Source organism: Oncorhynchus clarkii, chromosome 7, assembly GCF_045791955.1.
Source record: "Oncorhynchus clarkii lewisi isolate Uvic-CL-2024 chromosome 7, UVic_Ocla_1.0, whole genome shotgun sequence".
In the NCBI taxonomy this organism is placed as follows: Eukaryota; Metazoa; Chordata; class Actinopteri; order Salmoniformes; family Salmonidae; genus Oncorhynchus; species Oncorhynchus clarkii.
This window is the reverse complement of record NC_092153.1, coordinates 20596967-20619735: the sequence shown is the minus strand read 5'-3', so window position 1 is coordinate 20619735 and position 22769 is coordinate 20596967. Positions and strand designations below refer to the sequence as shown.

The 22769-nt window shown below is 44.1% G+C and overlaps 2 protein-coding genes, 1 long non-coding RNA gene, 1 other non-coding gene and 1 pseudogene across 10 annotated transcripts in view; 4 read left to right on the top strand and 1 right to left on the bottom strand.

Annotated features, from left to right (window-relative positions):
• LOC139413024 (bromodomain adjacent to zinc finger domain protein 2B-like) overlaps positions 1–1589 on the top strand; it is a 71678-nt gene extending 70089 nt beyond the window's left edge. For all 7 annotated transcript variants that reach the window (XM_071160001.1, XM_071160000.1, XM_071159998.1 and 4 more), the window contains one exon: positions 103–1589. In XM_071160001.1, the coding sequence (XP_071016102.1) occupies positions 103–259 (157 nt within the window). In that variant the 3' untranslated portion in view covers positions 260–1589. The remainder of the gene's footprint in view (positions 1–102) is intronic.
• A 4162-nt stretch (positions 1590–5751) lies between these two features.
• LOC139413023 (uncharacterized) lies at positions 5752–6471 on the top strand. Its single transcript, XR_011634751.1, has 3 exons — positions 5752–5783; positions 5941–6124; positions 6323–6471. It is a non-coding gene; the product is annotated as an uncharacterized lncRNA (long non-coding RNA).
• Positions 6472–6548: 77 nt separating this feature from the next.
• LOC139413022 (WD repeat, SAM and U-box domain-containing protein 1-like) lies at positions 6549–10220 on the top strand (annotated as a pseudogene).
• A 1328-nt stretch (positions 10221–11548) lies between these two features.
• LOC139413021 (protein TANC1-like) overlaps positions 11549–22769 on the bottom strand; it is a 50818-nt gene continuing 39597 nt past the window's right edge. Inside the window, exons 20-28 of the mRNA XM_071159993.1 lie at positions 18845–18978; positions 18605–18728; positions 17725–17900; positions 17364–17496; positions 17229–17258; positions 17008–17099; positions 16728–16874; positions 14086–14186; positions 11549–13961 (exon numbers count right to left, since the gene is read on the bottom strand). Coding sequence (XP_071016094.1) covers positions 12491–13961; positions 14086–14186; positions 16728–16874; positions 17008–17099; positions 17229–17258; positions 17364–17496; positions 17725–17900; positions 18605–18728; positions 18845–18978 — 2408 coding nt within the window. The 3' untranslated portion in view covers positions 11549–12490. The remainder of the gene's footprint in view (positions 13962–14085; positions 14187–16727; positions 16875–17007; positions 17100–17228; positions 17259–17363; positions 17497–17724; positions 17901–18604; positions 18729–18844; positions 18979–22769) is intronic.
• Positions 21155–21227, top strand: trnat-ugu (transfer RNA threonine (anticodon UGU)). Its single transcript has one exon. It is a non-coding gene; the product is annotated as a tRNA-Thr (tRNA).

Below are 22769 nucleotides of genomic sequence, written 5' to 3'. Positions count from 1 at the left end.
CCAGAGTTTTTTTGCTGATCTAGTCACGTAACCAGGAAAAGATAACATAACAATCGAGTGTTTTACTCATTTACTCCAAATGATCTGTTCCTCTCGTTTCAGGTATCAGAATCTGGAGACTTTCATTATTGACGTCAACCTGGTTTTTGATAACTGTGAAAAGTTTAATGAAGACAATTCAGACATCGGGCGAGCGGGACACAACATGAGGAAGTTCTTTGATAAGAGATGGACAGAGCTTCTCAATCAAATAAACTAATCCATCAATTTGGGTGTTGTTTTACCGATCATCATCACTGTCTCGAACCAGACCTCAAGTAAAGTTCTATTTGACATTTCATAGCAGAGGCACCACGTTTTGGGAACGACAAGATGATGATGCTGGTCCGTCTGTACTTTGGGACGAACCCGGGGCAGATAAAGTGAAATGTCAACAGACAGACTTGTAACGCTAGTGTTGCTACAGTACAACAGGGATCCAAACACCCAAAGAGTCCCACACAATGTCAACCGGGTGTCTTAGTGCAATACCATTTCCTGTTCAAGATCATTGCACTGAATCCTCATCCTGCTCAACCACCCAAGATGCATCTGCGGTAGAATACTTTCCACTACTTGTAAATAGACGTTTTATTTTTATTTAATCGTATTATAGTGAATGTATTTAATTTTTTAATAATTATTTATGAATCAATAAATAAAATAAAAAAGGTCCACATCATTTTCTATGAAAAGGAAGAATCAGCTCAACTGCTTTGAATCGAAAGGAATGTCTATCTTTGTGTTTGACTTTTATTAGATTTTTTTCCCAAATATGAAACAAAGCCAAGAAAAAAAATTGCTGTTTACACTGTTCTATGCTTTTGGGCACCAGAGGACTGTAATCATTACGTTAAAACTGTACAACTGCATTTAATTACAAAAATTGCAGAAAAACAGTCAGACAATGGTGATACATGTGTATATACTGTTTATTAATGTCAATATTCAAGTCTTGTTTGGAACGAATTGTTTAAAATATCAGATATTGTTTATGCCTTAGAATGATTGTAGCATTCTATTCTATTTTAGTGAAAGTGATTAAAAAAAAAACATTATAAATATTGTTTGTACAATATATACATATCCTCTGCAAACACTGTGGTATCCTTAATCTTGGTAGTGCCTACCCTTCCAACAGGGGCGTAGGGGATATAATTTTTTAGTTTTTTCCATTTTTATGATGATATTATTTTTATATAATTTAAATCCAACATGGCCTCCAAAGTCTGACAGTGACACAGTAATCATTCCTCTCCATACAGAAAGAGAAAAACAAACAACGTTTAAGTATTTTTTTGGTCTTTTTTTCCATGAAACATTTCCCCATATCTGCCTTGCCACAGTACAGAGGACGTAAGGCCATTTGTAACCACTGTGTTTGAATCTTGCTGTGTGTCGTGGCCTAATGGAGGCAGCTAGACTTTTTTGTACCCAAGTCAGAGTACTTGAAGTTACTTTATTTAAGATATTGTGGAAAAAAAAGTATCATTCTTTTTGTAGGAGCTTTATTTTTCACTAGTGTGTGGCACGGACCTATTAAAGTATGTTTTTCAACCTAGTTTCACTCTGGGTGTGTTATTTTCCCTCTTCTACCTGCCTGTGTCATGAGTCATGCAATTTTAATTTGGATGATGTGAGTGGGGAAGAGAATACCATTTTAGTTTTGCAATGCTTTTGAGTAGCACATGAATGTAGTACCTATTCAATTTAGGGCCTATTTTGGATGTTTTTCGACCTAGTTTCCCGCTGGGTGTGTTATTTTCCCTCTTCTACCTACCCTGTGTCATGAGTCATGCCATTTTAATTTGGATGATTTGAGTGGGGAGGAGAATACCTGTGTAGTTTTGCTATGCTTTTGGGTTGCACATTAATGTAGTACCTATTCAATTTAGGGCCTATTTTGGCCCCTCAAATCACCTACTTCTACTAGCCCTTTTGTTCACACAAATATAAACTAATTTGATACATCTAGCCTATGAGTATATGTTAATGACTAATAGGGTTTAGATTAGAATCTAGACTTTGGAGATCGAGTCATTTTTAGATCTGTCAAAACATGAAAGGGTAGCCTACAAGGGGAACTTTCAGTTTGCTGTCATTGTGAATGGGTTTAATGCTGTCTGGACATGATTGATGGGTGGTCCTCCAGATTTTTTTTGTTTTAATTGATAACACATTTCCTGCATTTTAAAGGCCCAATGCAATCATTTTTATCTCAATATCAAATCATTTCTGGGGAACAATTAAGTAACTTACTGTAATAGCTTTCCATGAAAATGGTCAAAAAGAAACTACAATTATTTTTAAGCAATCAATGGTAGTGACAGGGGAATGTGAACATCAAACCAAATATGGAGTTGATTTCAGGTTATTTTGGTCACTGGGATCACAAGGCCCTCATCCTTCCATTGATTTTTAGCTAGTGATGGCTAAAGTTAGCTACGTTTGTAGTGGCTGTTTAAAGACAACCGATATAGCCCTCTGGAATATTATATTCACTTATATGCCGATGATGCCTATGCTTTTCCAAAATATCAACATATATCATCGATAAAGAGGTTTGTTTGGAACCTCTCTGTACTGGCTCTGACATTTCCGACTTGTTAACTGGTTGTAGTTATACACATGCCCGTTCAACCAATTAGCAAGTCGGAAATTTCAGAGTTACGACTAGCACGTGAATGCAGCTATGGGTATATGACTTGGGTGACTGGAGTCTTTGACCATTTTTAGGGCCTTCCTCTGACACCGTCAATAGAAAGAAATAGTAATGGAATATTTTTGTAGGCACTAACTCAGCCATTGATTCGTTGGACAAAGCCTATGAGAAAGTTAATAGAGCTTTTATATGTTTTTTGGTTAAACTATCTCATGTGCTTTGTTCTATGAGATCATTTTAAGCATTTATGCAAACAAAAAAATCACAAAACCTCAAAACCACATAAAAAGCTTCATAATTCATAAAGTACACATTAACTGACTGATATTATCTCATAGAACACAATGTATAAGATCCACCCTAAACCTGTGTTAACCTCAGACCATATTTTCGACGTTAATCTCAAAACCATATTCCTTCCCCATGAATTTTCCCACATGGGAATGGCTGAACGAACTCATTTCCGGTTTTTATTACTGCAGGTTGCAAGCTCCATGGCTCATACTTCGAGAAGGGGACGGAAGCAGCATCCCAAAATTGCGACGGGAGTATGGGCGAGTGGGTGTGTCGAAATGAAAGTAGTGGGCGTGTGGAAAGTAGTGGGTGTGTCGAAAGCCCTCTGCTTTACGTTAGACGGTTTTGATTGTTTTTTTAAATGTATTTCTTGAGTGGCAGCAAATCTTCACAATTAGCTGATTCCCTGTCCATTCACCCACTCCTTTCGACACACCTACTCGCCACATGGTGCGTTCAAGATAAATGGGAACTCGGATAAAAACGAGGTCAAATCATTGCGTCAGTGATCTTAAGGTTGGTTAGTCGAAGCTCTCGAAAGAGGCCTCTCGGCAGAGGCCCGAGTTCCCAACTTGGAATTCTGAGGATGACCGTTCAAAACTACTTTTCCAAATCAGAGCTCGTTTTGTCACGAGTTCCCAGTTGTCTTGAACGCACTGAAGTTTGGGGGAAGGCCATCATGGTCAGCTGACCATATGACAGCGTGCATGACCAGGAAGTAAACATTGAACATAGACACGCAAAGAGGTAAGACAATAAACACACATCCCACTTTAGTTAGAATATAAAATAATACTGGCTTTGTATTTACATGCATTTGTTATAATACAAACTAAACAACAGGAGCATATAGTGATGCTGTTGCGCGAACTGCTAGACTAGCTAAAGGGTTAGTTAACTAGCTAGCCAGCAGATCCGACACCTTATGCTTGCTTATAACTAAAGCTGCACTACAGGGTCGGACAGGCCGTTTGCATGAAGGTGCGCTATGCTTAAATCACTCCGCCATTTCTGGTTGCTAAAATGTCGAAGAGTTCGCCAAATTCCAATTTATGGGTCATAAAAAGCAAGTATAGTGTAGATAATCATTTTACCATCTAAACTGCTGTGAAATATATTTTCAATAAACAAAAAATATTGTATTTTCAGCTGTTTAAAGCTGGTGTACAATACCGAAAGTAAAAGATGCAAAAACGAAACTTAAGAACGGGAAGCACAGAAATAGTGCACAGAGAACAGCTCTACTGCTTATTAGACTTGCTTTCAATGATAATGATAGATCTATAACTCACATTTCTATGTGAATTTGGTTGGCTCGCCCAAAAAGTGACATATTGCAGCTTTAAATTAAGACACAGTGGATATGGCTCGGAAAACACATCTAATTCCAAGGATAAGTTGTACTTCGAATACTCCCAAATGTTACACAGAGAATATTGAAAGACTGCTAGTTTTTGAAAAACTGCCCTTTTATAAAACAAACTACTGATTTCAACACCCAAAAGACTTGCCCGCAATGTCGTGTGTAATTGTGGGCTAGTCTTTGGGTGCTTCACTAGGTGCGCAACGTCATTTGTGGAGTTCAGTTTTATTGGCTACATGTTAACTAGCAGTAGCCACAGGAGCCATTATGGAATGGCACATTGCGCTGAACAACAAAGGAGCTGATTGGCTGACACTGCCATTCCAAAATGGCTGATGTGGCAACTGCTATTTAGCATGAGGACAAAAAGTGCAGTTTTCTGGAAAAAACTAGCAGTCGTTCAATCATCGTCAGTGTGATAGTTGGGATAATAGGACAATTGATTCAAAGCTCTCAAAGCATCAAATCAAGTTCTTTCTCATCCCTGAGTTGAGGTAAGTTTTCTGAGCCATATCACGCGCCAGCTCTGCGAAGCCTGTCCGACCCTTTAGTGCAGCTGTAAGCAAGCGTAAGGTGCTGGGTCTGCTCGCTACAAACTACCCACTGTGCACAGACCTCAGTTCAACGTATAGTTTTGATTGACATTTGGTTGAGTTGTCAACCAATGTGAAATCAACAAAAACCTTTCACCATATCATTGGATTTAGCTTAAAGTTGGGTGGGAAAAAATACAAAAATCCCTTACTTTGATGACTTTTTGCAAATCCAATTAGTTTTCCACGTTGTTTCAACGTCATTTTTTGGGGGCTTGAAATGACGTGGAAACAATTGACTCAAACCGTTTTTTCCCAGTGGGTCGTAAGTAGCCTATTTGCTAAAATGCATGTGATTGCAACCTCTCTGCTCTGGCAACTTCAGATGGTTTCCAGGTGTGGCAAGTTGTTTGGATAACAACGAGTCTAGCTAGCTATCTTGTAATCATTGTAATGTCACACAGTTAATAGTTCTATTCTATTGTCAAAGGGATTCATCAAGACCAACTCAAATGGCGTCCCTGATCTGCACCCTGCAAGACCATCGTGACGATGTCAACTGGTGCGCCTTCTCCCCGACACTGCTGCCCACCTGTTCAGCTGACAAAACCTTACGAATTTACAACACCCAAGACTTTTCCCAAAGTCCCATAATCCCCACTGTCTAGCCACGGCTATGGCGTCCACTGTTGTTGCTTCAGCGCCTGTGGTCAGTATTTAGCCTCGTGTTCAACAGTTGTGTGGTCAACGGACACCGGTGAGATACAGGCAGTGCTGGAGCATCCGTGTAGGAACCCTGTCAGGGTTTGCGCCTTCTCGCCCCGACTCTTCACACCTGGTTTTGAAGGTGTCTGATGGCACTTTGGGGTTTCCCTACGAAAACTTTGCACAGGTGAAATTGATGGATTGATATCGTTTATCTCCATGTTATTGAAGCATAAATAGGCCTGCAGGTGTTGCCTATATCAAGTGAGGCTTTGCTGGCCTCTGCAGACTGATGTTATGTGTTGTCTCTTGCAGAGTGTTCTTAAATGATTATTTGTCAACAGTGAATGACACCACTGTGGTGGCCTGCTCCTTCAACCCCTGTGGCCAGATGTTTGTCACTGAATCTACGTATGAGGACCTCAAGGCTGTGGGACCTGGACATGAACCAGCTCCATGCAGAGATGAACAATCACGACTCGGGGGTCACCTGCTACTGCTTTGGCCCCAAGATCCTCAGTGGTGGTGGTGGTGATGATGATGATATTTTCCTCCCTCTATTTTTGAGTTTGGCCTGTTCCCAGATCTGTTTGTACAAGCATGACAATGATCGTAGGAGTTGTCTATACAGCACAACATTTTGATCTGGGACCAGGTTATCTTGGAGTCTCCATATATGGGAATTTGTTGAGACAGGTGTTTGATTAATTTGTTCCCGTCTCTCAGGTAGCGGTGGGGTAGAGTTCCGCCAATCCTCCTGTGGACAAGACCGCACGCTGAAGGTATGGACCGTCTCTAGGTCCAACACAGGCAGTACGTTGACCACACGCTATGGTTATGCAAATGCCCTGTTTAACGTTGAACTGTGTGCATATGTGGATGTGGTGGATGTGTGGTCACAATGAATGATCTGAGGGTGTCGTCCATCCGTCCCCTCTGGCCCATTGGTTGTAAGATGCAGCTGCTGCACATCCTGACCGGCCGGTCTGCCCCGGTGCTCTCCTGTGCCTTCTCTGCAGACGGACAGCTGCTTGTGTCTGGGTAAGTCCGCCCGTAGGTGATCTAAGGCAAAGCGCTCTCACAGTTGGTCAAGATAAAGTTGTACATTTACTCCAACTGGCCACAAGGGGGAGAAGTGTGTTGCTTTTTTACCATGGCCTTTTCTGTTGCAGCTCAGTGAACAAAACAGTCACATGATGCTGTAAGACACTCGAGCTCTTTTCATTACCGTAGATGTAATTTCAGTTTAACTCCCCATGTTAATGTTCCACACAGAAACCCATGAGCACCTCCCATCTGAACTTGAGTGTTGTTGCTTTTTCAGAGCCAGGGGGCTTTGCTCGACACATTGAACCAACTCGAGAGGTAATCTTCCTTCTTACCCTTGGGGACATTGTCGCATCTCAACGGCCTTCTTCGAATAGCCTACTTTAAAAAAAATGTACCTTTCCGTCCTCCCTCCCATGATCCTTTGCTGTAGGTACGTGACGCCGTGCGCCTTCTCTCCCAGTGCACCCCTGATCGCCACGGTTTCTATGGACAAGACTGTCAATATATGGAGAGTAGAGGACGGACGCATTGGCCATGGTGGGTAACACACACGCACACACAGATGGACAGAAGTCTAAGATAGGTGTATTGACAAGCTGCCAGTGTTATTGGCATTAAGAATGCCATTAGCATTCTGAGTCACGGTGTGGGGTTCCCACGTACTGTTTCACTATTTTCTCATGTAAACAAATATCCTTTTGACTTAATGGTGATGACAGCCTGGTGATTATGTGCTGTTTTTGCATAAGCTCTTCTTTATTGACTATGGCTTAATTATGTTTTTTTTATTCTGCCAATCACCATCCCTCTCTCTGCATGGTTCATGGGGGGGAAAAAAGGCTAATCTTTACCTGGTGAGTCATACATTTTCTCCCTCATTTGCACCACTCACGTCCCATCTGCTCATTGAAAGCAGTGAGGGATGGAGGGTCTCTGTGAAACCTAGGAGTCCCACTGCTATCAAAGAGGGCTTTATTGAGCACCCAGGTGATAATGCCTTCTGCTAATATGGCTGAGTCTTTCATAGCCTGTCCAGGCGACTTTTTCCTTGAAGCACTGCCTGGCGAGAACTGAGTTGCTTTTCTATTTTCACGTGTATTCACTGTATTAGTGTACACAGTGTACAAAACATTAAGAGCACCTTCCTAATATTGAGTTGCACCCCCCCCCCCCCCCCCCCCCGTTTGCCCTCAGAACAGCCTCAATTCATCAGGGATTCATCAGTTTATGATATGGAAAGAGCAGGTGTTCATAATGTTTTGTACACCCGGTAGTTGTATAGGCTCACAATGCTTTCTTCCTCTCCTCCTCTCACCTCCTCTCACCTGACACCTTTCCAGCTCTACACAGCTCTTTCTAAGAGAGGCTTGTCAATAAAAGGCTTGCAATTCAATGACTGTAAATACATTCATGTTCATCGTTTTAGTTGACAATGGTGTTTTTTCAATTTTTATGCGGAGTCTTACTGTGCTCTATGTAATGTACTACATTTTTAAACATCTTGTTATCCAGTTGAAACTGCAACATTCTCATGTGGAGGTGGGGAAAGTGACTAACTAGCACCATAGAAACTTTTGATGGATTACGTATTAACTATAGTAACAGCATGTCATTGAGAGATACTAATGTGCGGTCACTTCCTGTTTTCCGACCGATCAGGCAGAAAGTTGCCGGGTCACTGCAGACTTCTGGTCAGTGATTGGTCAGAGGAGGGCGTGTGAGGAGGGGCTGGAGACGCTGGTGGAGAACTTCAAGGCAAACAACATAGATGGAGCTGAGCTCGTCAGACCAAGGAGACACTGGCCTCAGAACTCAACATAGGTGGGGACGGCACATCACGCCATTGACTAGAGACATTATCATAATAACATGCATTATCATACTAATTGTGCATTGTCATATTCTACACATGACCTACTTTTCAGTCTGGTATCTGAGATCCACATTTTGTACAGTAGCTGGAAACAGAGCGTCATCACATACTCAGACTGGAATATTGTTTTAAGTAGGGGGAGGGACAAATGAAAAACAAGGTGGACATTGAGGAATGAATGTTAATGAGATTTCCTCAGGATTACATACATTTGTACTGTACAGCATTAGATTAGGCCATGTGTATTCTGCTTTAAGATTTCTGCCCCATTACATAACACAATTACTCATCCCAAAATACATATCATGTAACATAGAAAATGGTACACACCGAATACCATTTCTGTCTGATCTGTATATCTTCTCTTTTAAATACAGATCTTTCACCCTAGTGAGGAAAGCCAGTTTTCCCAACTTTTTCTCTCTGAGGTGGTCGGTGTCGGTCTGTTGTTGGTCTCTCATGCCAATAGCAACCATGGTAACCAAACAGCCGTGTTCTCTAAAAGAGATTAATCTCTTAGTAGACATGGGTGTCTCTCTACTGTCTCTGAGAGTGAGAGATGGCACCATGCCAGGCTGTTGTCTTCCTGATGGAGGGCTCTTTTTCTGTGTGTGTGTGTCTAACACACACACTGACCTCACTTTACTGTAGTCTCCATGGTGACCAGGAAATGGGTCATGTACGCAGTGTGTTCAAGCCAGGATATCACGTCCACAAATGATGCAAGCTCCGTTGGCCAATGTACCATTTTCCCTTAACTCTGCCTGGTTGTTTCCTGTTGGTGTACTGTAGAGTCTGTGGGGCTGCGCAGTATGGTCCTGAGGAAGGTGGGGGAGCTGAAGAGGGGGGGGGGTGTGTGTACCGGTGTTCCTGATGAGTTCCTCTGTCCAATCACCAGAGAGCTGATGAGCGACCCTGTTATCGCTGCAGGTAGGACACGCCCCCACGGCAATCTGTCTATCTGTCTGGTTGTGCCTTTTTTAGATATCTATTGTTATGCTACAACATTTTTTGTTATACAGTGGCGTGTTTTTAAAGGATGCAAAACACACTCCATCTTGTCTACTTTTTCTTCTGAACAGATGGGTTCTCCTATGAGAGGGAAGCAATTTGAGAGCTGGATCACAACCAAGAATCGTTCCAGCCCCATGACCAGCCTGCCCTTACGGACACCACATCTGACCCCAAACCGAACCCTGAAGATGGCTATTGGACGCTGGAGGACCAGCCAGTGAGAAAGAGGGATGCAAGCGTGTCTCTACATCCCTTTTCAATCCAAAGATGGTCTATCCCTCAGTTAACTTCTGACCAAAAGTAGGCTCATAGTACATAAAGCTATAAATGATCTTTTCAGGTTGACCACAGAGCTTCGATTCAACCCCTCACTGTGTCTGAATTCACACACATCTGTTGGGATGAAACTACTTTTAGAATGTAAATATTTATAGCTGATGAGACATTCTAATATATATATATTCTCAAACTCATGCATGTTGACCATGTTCTACTCTGCTGCTTTAGTTCAAACCATTTCATTGATGATAGTGCATTCGGAAAGTATTCAGACCCCTTGACTTTTTCCACATTTTATGTTACAGCCTTATTCTTTAAATTAAATGTTTGTTTTCCCCCTCCTCAATCTACACACCCCCTAATGACAAGCAAAAACAGGTTAGACATTTTTCAAATGTATAAGAAAATAAAAACCTATCACATTTACAAGTATTCAGACCTTTTTACTTTTGATGAAGTACCTTTAGCAGCGATTACAGTCTCGTCTTCTTGGGTATGACGCTACAAGCTTTGCACACCTGTATTTGTGGAGTTTCTGCCATTCTTCTCTGCAGATCCTCTTCGCCCCAGTCTGAGGTCCTGAGTGCTCTGGAGCACGATTTCATTAATAATCTCTCTGTACTTTGCTCTGTTTAACTCTCCCTCGATCCTGACTAGTCTCCCAGTCCCTGCAGCTGAAAAACATCCCCACAGCATGATGCTGCCACCACCATGCGTCACAGTAGGGATGGTGCCAGGTTTCCTCAAGATGTGACGCTTGGCATTTAAGCCAAAGAGTTCGGTCTTGCTTTCATCAGACCAAAGAATCTTGTTTCTTATGGTCTGAGTCTTTAGATGCCTTTTGGCAAACTCCGAGTGGGCTGTCATGTGCCTTTTTACTGAGGAGTGGTTTCCGTCTAGACACTCTACCATAAAGTCCTGATAGGTGGAATGCTGCAGTGATGGTTGTCCTTCTGGAAGGTTCTCCGATCTCCACAGAGGAACTCTGGAGCTCTGTCAGAGTGATCATTGAGTTCTTGACCCAAGGCCCTTCTTTCGATTGCTTCGTTTGGCCTTGAGGCCGGCTCTAGGAAAAGTCTTGGTGGTTCCAAAATTCCATTTAAGAATGGAGGCCACTATGTTCTTGGGGACCTTCAATACTGCAGAAATGTTTTGGTACTCTTCTCCAGAGCTGTGCCTCCTTCGACCTCATGGCTTGGTTTTTGCTCTGACATGCACTGTCAACTGTGGGACCTTATATAGTCAGGTGTGTGCCTTTCCAAATCATGTCCAATCAATTTACCACAGGTGGACTTCAATCAAGTTGTAGAAACATCTCAAGGATGATCAATGGAAACAGGATGCACCAGATCTCAATTTCGAGTCTAATAGCAAAGGGTCTGAATACTTGTGTAAATTAATTGTTTCAGCTTATTTGTAACGAATTTGCAAACTTAAAAAAATAATAATTGTTGCTTTGTCATTATGGGTATTGTGTGTAGATTATTATTTGAAATCCTCAATCAATTTTAGAATAAGGCTGTAATGTAACAATGTGGAAAAAGTTGCGGGGTCTGAATACTTTCCAAATGCACTGTAGGCATTTTGAAGGGATACTGGTGTCAACAACAGAGGTTTTCAATCTATGGCTGAGGTTATATAACAAGGGATAGCAGGTGTCGGTACACACACAATTTTACACATGGGTGTTTGAAATGAGGGGAAGGGAGATGACATTTTGAAAGGGAAGACTGTTGTCATTGTAGTTTTCCAAAGAGATTTTATTTCCCCATGATTATGGTGGTAGTGCTTGAGCATAGCCTGTATAATGTGTCGCATAGCTCACAAATCAAAGATGGCAACAATGTACATGTAGAATATCTGCATCTCCCCAATAATACCCTTACAAGCTATTCTGTACCTTGCTGTAAACTGTTAATGTTGTGCACACAAACAAAATAAATCCCATCAACTTTTCAAATATTTCTCTAGCTGTGCAAAAATAACTATCAAATATATTGTTCTTACAACTGACCAAGCCGTCGGCACAGTAAATACATTAACATAGACCGCAACAACAAGCAGTTACAACAACGTCCGTAGGATTATATGTACACTTAGTTAAATATGATTATTTATAAAATGTACAAAGGTAGAGAAACCCTCCATGCATTGTGAAGCACTTTGCATCGAGGGCTCTGTTATACTGACAAAGGCGATCACCACTTATATCATCTATAAATAGAACACGTACAAATCTAATGTATAAACATCCCTATTCGATATGAGTGCCGATCATTAGCCAATCGTTTAATTAAATGGCTTTTCGTCCATTAGCATCCGAAACCCTTTAGTGTTGTTCTTTACAAACTACATCATAGTTACGTTGTTATAATGGCCCATAGTAGGATGCTATGCTACTGTTCAGCTATTGGACTGGTACTATATGGTGTTTCCCAGGTGTGATTACGTGCACTGTGTTGTTTGCTTACTGGTGTTGCTCTAGGCATGCTTACGCAAAAAGCACAAAAGCCTCAAATGCTGCTTAAGTCTAAACGCAGTGCATCACATACACTGTCACTTTACAAGAGTCAGATTAAGGAAAGAAACTTTGAAACCCTTCCCTTGCCACCGTTTCTCTGGAATACAGAGAAATGTATTATGGTGTCTGCGTTTGTGCTTGAATGAACATGGCCAGTTCAGACGTTGGATTCTATAAAGGAGCGTTTAGGTTTGATGGGTAGGATGGCTGGGTTATCTCTGGTGAACCCTTTCTGCCGGTGGTTCCCGTCTGGGAACTGGGAGGAGTGATGTAGGCCTGCAGCTGGACCTGGTCTTGGCTCCCTGTGGTAGAACCTGTCTCCAAACTCCCGGGCCTTGGCCTGAGCCTGTTGGGCCAGGTGCTGGGCCTGAGCCTGTTGGGCCAGGTGCTGGGTTTGAGCCTGGGCCCCGTTGAGCACCTGGAGGGGAGCCTGGCTCTGCAGTGGCTCAGCGTAGGAGGACCTCCGCTTGAACTCATTATTCAATCCCTGGATGTTGTCCGTAGGGGCCATGCTGTGTCTCTGGTTCTCTAGACCTTCAGGGGAAAGTGGCTGGGAGTGAGGCTGACCTTGCCAGCCCAGTCCAGGTGGGGGCTGCCCCTGGACACGCACTGCCTTGTCCTTCACCCCCATGAATGGCCGAGGCTTGAGCTCTGGTTTAGCCGGTTTGGGGCGAGGCACGTCGGGCCCCTGAGTAGCCTGGGTCCTGCTGCTGTCTGACAGGGTCCCGCTAGAGGCTAGGCTACTGCTAGAGCTGGAGGCCTTCATACTGCCTGTCTGACCACCAGAACGCAGACTGGGGCCAGCCGACCCCCCAGAACCCTCCCTCCTTACCTCCTTACCAACCCCAGGGGTGAGTGACCCAGCATGCCCGTCCAACGTGGTGCCGGGGTGGGCTGAGAGCCTTTCTGTTCCCCTAGCCAGGCTGGAGGAGTGGCCCTGGAAGGGCTGGACAGATGAGGAAGAGGAGAGGTGGTGGTGGTTGACAGGGGTGAGCCCCGGGTGGTGGTCTGTGGAAGAGGAGGGCAGAGGGCTGATGTCGATGCCCAGGCCAGGGCTGGGTCTCAGGGAGGTGGAGATGTGTCTGCCTGGCAGGGGGCTGGAGGGGCCACACAGAGACATAGGCCTGCCCCCTGGTCTGCCCCCTACCTGCAGGGAGTTACAGTGCTGCTGCTGCTTGGTCTTCATGCTTTGGTTCTGTCTAGGACCCTGCAGGACAGGGCCCTGCTTGTCCAGAGACAGGTTGGTCTGTGTGGACCCATCCAGAGGGGAACCAGGCCTGGGGTCCAGGGGAGCTAAGCCCACTGCGCCTGGTACTGGTGGGAGAGCCCTGTTGCGTCCATAGGGGTTCTGTGAGGGCTCTTCCTCTCCCCCTATCTCTTCATAATCGTCATCTAGTTCATCCTGGCTCTGTGTATCACAACTCCTCTCTGTGTCCTGGCTCCTCTCTGTGAGGTCATCGGGAGTCTGACTGTGTGCTGTTTGTTGGCCCTGTGGTGTGTTGGGGGACTGCTGCTGCTGTTGTTGTTGACACTCGTCCTCCACGCGCGTTAGCAGACGGTGGATCTCCCGGTTGGTGGGGCAGAGTCGAGACGCCTCGTGAAGGTCGGCTAGCGCCGCTGCATATTGCCTGGATGGACACATGAGGCGAACATAGTGAGAGGTGAGTGTGTCTTGTCCTTAGACAAAACTGTACCTGTCCATTCTAGTCCCCCCTTGTTATCAGTATAAAGGGAGAACTGGTGTGTACTAACCTGCTGCTCCTCTTGGCTCGTGCTCTGGTGTAGAACGCCTCATAAGACTTGGGTTTCAGTTCCAGGGCTTTGGTGGCAAACTCCTCCGCTATACCAAAATCCTGTCGGGGGGGAAAAATAGGACAGGAACTCAACAGTTAATTCTGATTGTTTACTGTTAAATTCAGTCCACCCTGAATTTATCAAGGAGAAAGCCAAAACCAAAGCCTTGAGGTCATTAGCCAGGGTAATGTGTTTGTGAGCGTTAATGAGTGCAGTGTGAATCCAGCGGTAGTCCACACAGCGCCACACTTTGCAATTACTGTAAGTGACTGGAATGAGGAATTCAGCGTTGTTTAACTGGAGAATTATTCATCTGTGTGCAGCTCAGAGTAGAGCAGCTTTATCTCCCAGTGTCTTAATGGATTCTCCAGACGGGTGCTCGTAGCTTCTCTCCAAACCGTAAAAAAAACTCCTTCAATCAGATGTCGGACATGAAAACTATTGACTCTTAAAGGTACAATGCAGCTGTTTTTATCTCAATATGAAATTATTTCTGGGTAACCTTACTCGCATGGTTTTCATAAATATATATATATATATATATAAAAAAATAAACTAAAATAGCTTCTTAGCAAAGAAACATTTTTCAAGCAATCATTTTGCTAGGACTGTCTGGGAGTGGTCTGAGTGTGGAGGGGATAACTGAAAACTAGCTGTTATTGACAGAGAGCTTTGGAACTCTCTTATTGATTTATTAACTGATTTAACACCTGGTGATGTCTTTTCAAACAGCTCTTACAATAAAAGGGCATTATCATCATTATTATTGCAACCTCAGTGTGGAAATATACACTACCGTTCAAAAGTTTGGGGTCACTTAGAAATGTCCTTGTTGTCCATGAAAACATGCATGAAATGAGTAGCAAAATTACTAGGAAATATAGTCAAGATTTTGACAAGGTTATAAATAATGATTTTTAATTTGAAATAATAATTGTGTCCTTCAAACTTTTGCATTCGTCAAAGAATCCTCCATTTGCCGCAATTATAGCCTTGCAGTCCTTTGGCATTCTAGGTGTCAATTTGTTGAGGTAATCTGAAGAGATTTCCCCCCATGCTTCCTGAAGCACCTCCCATAAATTGGATTGGCTTGATGGGCACTTCTTACGTACCATACGCTCAAGCTGCTCCCACAACAGCTCAATAGGGTAGTACACAGCGTTGTACGAGATCTTCAGTTTCTTTGCCAATTTCTTGCATGGAAAAGCCTTCATTTCTCAGAACAAGAATAGACTGACGAGTTTCAGAAGAAAGTTCTTTGTTTCTGGCCATTTTGAGCCTGTAATAGAACCCACAAATGCTGATGCTCCAGATACTCAACTAGTCTAAAGAAGGCCAGTTTTATTGCGCCTTTAATCAGGACAACAGTTTTCAACTGTGCTAACATAATTGCAAAAGTGTTTTCTAATGATCAATTAGCCTCTTAAAATGATAAACTTGGATTAGCTAACACAACGTACCATTGGAACACAGGAGTGATGGTTGCTGATAATGGGCCTCTGTACGCCTATGTAGATATTCCATAAAGAATCAGCCGTTTCCAGCTACAATAGTCATTTACAACATTAACAATGCCCACACTGTATCTGATCAATTTGATGTTATTTTTAATGGACAAAAAAAAAAGTGCTTTTCTTTCAAAAACAAGGAAATTACTAAGTGACCCCAAACTTTTGAACGGTAGTGTATATAAAACACAGGGGAATCATGTTTTTGACTGAACTGAGCCTTTAATGGTAATTTCATAAGCACCTCTAGTGGCCCTGGTGTGTGTGCATGCGTGTACAATATGTCTGTGTGTGTACGATGTGTGTGTACATGCCTGCGTACACAGTGTATCCATCCATCTCTTTGTATGCCTAGAGAGCATGCGGTTGGCTTGTTTTTAAACGCGTTTCCCTGCTCCCCTCATTCCTCTCAGGTGAATATTTAATGAAGCAAACCACAGTGTGATTCCGTCCTTGAGATGGAGGTGGGCATTACACCACAGCCTTGAAATCCACAGCTCTGAATAACTGTTCAATGTTTAATAACAGTTTTTATGGCCTCTATACTCCCACTCCCCTCCTGTTCTATTCACCTGAACGTGATGAAATATGGATGATATGTGCCCAGCCAGCTCTCTCTTCCCCCTGACCCAATATCCACCAGCAACAACGGAGGGAGGATCCCTTCTTTCCGTGTGGGTTTGTGTGCGCCCGTGTTTGTGCACACGCGCCCATACCGATTCCTCCAGTATATGGGAGAGGATGACCGTATCACATCATAGCATCTTTCCATTATTCATTTGCCCGGAGGATGCCATTTTACCACCACCACTCTAGTATAACAGTCTTATTATATTGTCTGGTAAAACAAGGGTGTGTTAGATCACACCCTCCAGGCTGCTGAGATGAAGATCTATCCATTATACCTACTGCTATACTATTAACATGAAATTACATTTCATTCAATATTAAATTCTATAAAATAGCTAATGGAGTAGTGTGTAGCTATACCAGATGACGTAATACCTGCAGTTTTATTACATGTTCAATTATATTAGCAACTGATAGTCGTGTGTGTGTGTGTGTGTGTGTGTGTGTGTGTGTGTGTCTCACATTGGTTTTCCTGCGGCAGCGTGACATGTTGAGGTACAAGGAGACACGGAGCTCTTTCAGGCCCTTCAGTTCGTCTCCGAAGCCGTCTCGGGGGAACTTCCTCAGGGCGTACTGATACCTCTGGGCTGCCTCCTTCATCCTCCCCTTCTGGGGAGGGAGGGAGGGAGGGAGAGGGAGGGAGAGAGAGACATTGATTTGGAGATTTTCTAATTGGACACACTTTCATGACAGACAGTCACACACACACAGAGATCAGGTTTCCCTTTTGTTGTTAACCCACCTTATACAGCAGGTTGCCCTCCTCCATGAGTTTCTGTAGGAGGATGAGGAGCACGTCTGGTTTGGATGTGGCCATCGCCCACGTAGCATGACCTGGTCAAGAGGTACGAGAACACAGGTTAAACACACACACACACACACACACACACACCACACACCACACACACACACACACACACACCACACACACCTACCTCTCCAAAAGGTATCTAAAGAAAGTACCTGATCGATCATAAGGGGATGTTCTGTAGCCTTTTAGCAGGTGGAAAAAAAGTGAAGAGAAAGAGGGGTGAAATACATGATGTTGCTATAGCAACTTCCTCAAGACACTGACAGATCAGGTCAACTCCAACTCACCCAGCTTGGCCCCTTTCTTCAGTAGGGTCACCACCACAGCAGCGTTTCTACAGCCCACAGCCCTCTCCAGAGGCCTCACCCCACTGTGGTCCACATGCTCCACCACCGCACCCTTCTCCACCAGGTACTGAACCTGTGGTTGTAGAGGACAACACAAAACAAACAGCATTTTTAAAAGGATTCAAACGAGGCCAAAGGGAATTGTGCAAATTCAGTACTGTGTTTAAAAAAGTCTAGAATCTAGGCCAGTTTAAGACAATCTAGGCCAGTTTAAGACAATCTAGGCCAGTTGCAGCACAATCAGAATTATGTCTGTTGGTCAATTTGTTTCTCCAGTTTGCGGTATTAGAAGGAACCCCACCATCTCTGCATCACCGTTGAACGCTGCCAGGTGGAGAGGGGTACGTCCGTTCCTGTCAGGGTGATCTATCTCTGCCCCCTTCTCCACCAGGCACTCCACCACGCCCTTCTGACCCTTCAGACACGCCCAGCTCAGAGCTGTCTGGCCCTCCTTGTCCACCGAGGCTAAAGATGCGCCTGGAACCAGATCAGAAATAACATGTTCACTCCATTGCAACTCAGTCTGACATGTACTCAGTTTATTAGGTACGCCCATTTAGTACTGGGCCGGACCCTCAGTGGCCAGGAAAACATTCCCCACACCATTACACCACCACCACCAGCCTGTACAGTTGACACCAGGCAGGATGGGGATCATGGACTCATGCTGCTTACGGCAAATCCTGACTACCATCAGCATGACGCAACAGGAACCGGGATTCGTTGGACCAGGTAACGTTTTTCCACTCCTCAATTGTCCAGTGTTGGTGACCGTGTGCCCACTGGAGCCGCTTCTTCTTGTTTTTAGCTGATAGGAGTGGAACCCGGGTGTGGCCGTCTGTTGCTATAGCCCACCCGTGACAAGGACAGATGAGTTGTGCGTTCCGAGGTGCCATTCTGCTAGTCATTAGTTTTGACCATTCTAACGTTCAAACGAACAGTAACTGAATGCCTCGATGCCTGTTTGCCTGCTTTATATAGCAAGCCACGGCCACGTGACTCACTGTCTATAGGAGCGAACCATTTTCGTGAATGGGGCGTTGTACCTAATAAACTGGCCACTCAGTCTATACTGTATCTCAGAGCTACAAAATGAAAAAAGGATCTAAAATAACACTATTTATTTAGTGCACTGAGAATTGACATGTACCATGATGTGACCCTGACCCTTGACCTCTTACCCTTTGTCAGCAGGAAGTCAGCAGTGCTGAGGTGGCCCTCGCTGGCTGCCACCATCAGCAGACTGCGGCCCTGCTTATCGATGGTGTTAATGTCCACACCTCTCTGCAGCAACAGCTCTGCTACCTGAGAGAGGGGGGGAGAGAGACAGAGAGGGACAGAGAGAGTGAGAGCATGAGTGAAAGGACAGCCATCAGTGCTGTAAAGCAGGAACATTAGAAGTGTAACAGAATGAGTCTCACCTGGGGGTGTCCATGCCTGATGCAGCTGAAGATTGGGACCACCCCCCTCCGGTTGGGCTGCTCCGCCCCTGCACCCCTCTCCAGCAGGAAAACACACGTCTCTGTCCTGCCCCGGCCTGCAGCCGCACTCAGAGCTGAGAGAGAGAGACCCCCAGAACAGTGGTCAACTACCTACTTCACCACTGTGCTCTGAATGAAAGTAATCTTTGTTTTTGTGTTATTGATTGTTTTGAGACAGTTAATAATGAGAGTATAATATTGCCATCACACATGCAATGTGAGCTACAGTACACTGAACAGAAAACGTCACACCCCTGAGTATGACTTTCAAAGCCTATTTTTAGACTGGCCACACTTCAGTGGGCCCATATTTCGCTGTGCTCTCTAGAGAGGCAGGCTCTTAGCTGAGGCTGTCAAAAGTCTTACAGCTGGCCTGGCAGAGAGAGAGACAGATTTGATGGGTATTGGCCACAGCTTGCTCAACCAGCCATCTAGTCCTGGGTATGGGGCATCCATCCAGACAGTATATACCTCCCAAAAGGCATCCTATTCCCTAATTAGTGCACTACTTTTGACCAAAGCCCATAGTGCTCTAGGTCAAAAGTAGTGCACTATATAGGGAAGAGAGTGCCGTTTGGGACACAAGCAGACAGTGCGGACCAGGGAAGCTGAGATCAGACAGGTACTAATGTGGTCATAGGAAGGCCAAGAAGATCATCAAGGACCTCAGCCACCTGAGCCAAGGCCTGTTCACCCCGCTACCATCTAGAAGGCAGAGAAGGCACAGGTGCATCAACGCGGGGACTGAGAGACTGATAAACAGCTTCTATCTCCAGGCCATCAGACTGTTAAACAGTCACCACTACTCTACCCTGCACCTTAGAGACTGTTGCTAGCTGGCTAGCACCCATTACTCTACCCTGAACCTTAGAGACTGTTACTAGCCAGCTAGCACCCATTACTCTACCCTGCACATTAGAGTCTCTTACTAGCCAGCTAGCACCCATTACTCTACCCTGCATATTAGAGTCTCTTACTAGCCAGCTAGCACCCATTACTCTACCCTGAACCTTAGAGACTGTTACTAGCCAGCTAGCACCCATTACTCTACCCTGAACCTTAGAGACTGTTACTAGCCAGCTAGCACCCATTACTCTACCCTGCACCTTAGAGACTGTTACTAGCCAGCTAGCACCCATTACTCTACCCTGCACCTTAGAGACTGCTGCCCTATGTACATGGATTTATTGAACACTGGTCACTTTAATAATGTTTTACCCACTTTTTATGTATATACTGTATTCTAGTCATGGCTCATTCTGTACAACTACTGCTGTACACACCTTTTCTATTCATATACTGGCCATACAGTCTATACACACCATCATATATATTTATAATCTGGACTCTGACATTGCTCGTCCTGATATCTCTTAATTCCTTTATTTGGATTTGTTAGATTTGTGTATATTGTTTTGTATTGCACTGTTGGAGCTAGAAACACGCGCATTTCACTGTGTGTTTAATATGTGTTCGATACGTGTACACGACCAATGCCATTTTCTTTTCTTTGATGCAGCCTCCTGTTTCACCTTGGCAGGGATGATGAAATACTCACAGGAGAGGTGACATCACCCATCTGGTCCTGGAAGCCAGTGGGGAGGGAATGACGCCATGAATGACATCTGTGGGAGCATGTAGGGCACACCCTCCCCATCTGTCCCACCGATGGTTCCACATGAGCACATACGCAATTACAAATCACCTCACTCATTTCATTTCCTTTATCTCATTTCCCTTCACGCCAGAGCAAAAAGTTGAGATAACAAAATACGTTCAGATTTTTTTTTACAATTATTGTGGCTGGGATTGATACATTTAGGAATACTTTGTCTTGTGACTCAACACTTCTCGATCTAAGATAAGGCAGACGTGCATCACTGACTCATAAATCAATACGCAATTTGCGGATTCATGCCTGAACAGCTGTGCTTTTGTTGTCAATGTCAAATATCTGAGGGGAGTTAGGACAAAACGTGGAGGAGTCTGTCAGTCAGAGGAGAGCTGTCAGTCAGAGTCAGCTGCTTTTACCAGACAAAGAGTATGTGGCTTTCAGGTTAAATCCCTGACATGAGAGGCCTCGTGCCGACAGCCTAGCTCAGCTAGTTTGGCCAGACTGCTCCAATCAGCAGCTGTGCGACCAGAGCCATATATTTAGAAATATGTCTCTGGGTGTGGTCTTCTGTCTGTTTTTGAGTAAACTGGGTGTGATATGTAAATATCCTGTTGCAGTAAGGTGTGAATAGGTAAGGCTCCATAGCTCAGTGGTTAGAGCACTGGTCTTGTAAACCAGGGGTCGCGAGTTCAATTCTCGCTGGAGCCTTGGTTGTGGAATCAAAATGTTTTGATCCAAAAGGGAGGTTCTCATATTGAAAATACTATTTTTGAATAAAGGCCAATGAGTTGAATGGCTCCTAAAGCTAGTTCACAAACAAGATTAAAAACATGATCCATTGATGCTGTCCAGGTTTATCAACTACTTCCCACAGCTATAAATACTACTTCTGACAACTCTCACGCATGTCACTGACCTTGTGTAGACGACAGACACACAGCTGCTACAGATACAATAGTTATTTATCTGTTCCATGTTATTTCATTCGCGTACAGTAAACATTTGGCGTCTCACCCGCAGAGGAGGTAGAGACAGACAGACAGGCAGACAGACAGACAGTAGCCTGCCCTCCAGGGAGAAAAACGTAATTATTCTCCACTAATGAGAAGCCACCAGGCACGGGAACACATTTGCATAGAGAGAGAGGACAATTTCACAGGCAGAAGTATTCAAGGACTTCTTTCACCGAATAGATTAGAAGAGCTGAAGTGAAATCATTCGCCATATTGTAGAGTATCAAGATTCTCTACCCTGGGAGGATTTGTCAATGTAAAACCAATATTTATGAAAATGAAACCATTCTAGACTGAATGGTGAGCCCAAACAGTAAAACAAACGAAGGCCATTAAATTGGTACTATTGTTTATTTTATCACCCAGTCAACATAAATACATGATTTCCTTCCATTTACCTCTAAATAGCCTATTTAGTATTCTATATTTGCATTAGCGAGGTTGTTTTCATTCAGGATTGGCTTACAAATGTGACCAGCAGCCAGCAATTGTATGTATGCTTCCAATTGGCAGTGGTTGAGCGCTGTCTGTCCCCCAGCCTATGTATTTACTACTGAGAGCACATAAACACCTATGATTGTGTTAGTTGAATGGGTATAAGAATCAAGACAGGTTTGCTTAAATTCCTTTGGTTGGAGATGGAGGAAATACCATCTGATATCTACACCAGCTTCAATGTAAGACCATTATAATCTAATATTACCACATATTTCTTCTTGAGCCTGTTACTCATTTCACAGATGCTCTTATCCAGAGCAAGTGCCTTGCTTTAAGGGCACATCGACAGAGTTTGCACCGAGTCAGCTCGGGGATTTCAAACCAGCAACCTTTCGGTAATTGACCCAACGCTCTTAACCGCTAGGCTACCTGGAATATATGACCCAGTTTCAAACCATTACCACCACTGCCGCCTAAATCTCCCGCTTAACGACCGGATCAGAAGAGTCCGTCGGTGTAACCTGCCGTCTTAATAGGTCTTGTTGGTTAAAAGTAGCTCAAGTTCTGTACACTCTTCAAGCCTCTCTTCCCCAGTGAGCTCAGCTACACCTCCGAGTCCTGAACAAGCACACGGGCTCAATATCCCTTCGCTCGCATCCTACGCTACAGTAAACAGTAAATGTACAGTGGGCAAGTGGAGACCACCTGAGAAGCTCACTAGGAAGTGGATGACAACAAATGATCTCCGCTTGGTAAAAATGAATGCCAACCACCGTTCGAGAGGCAGCGAAAACAAGCA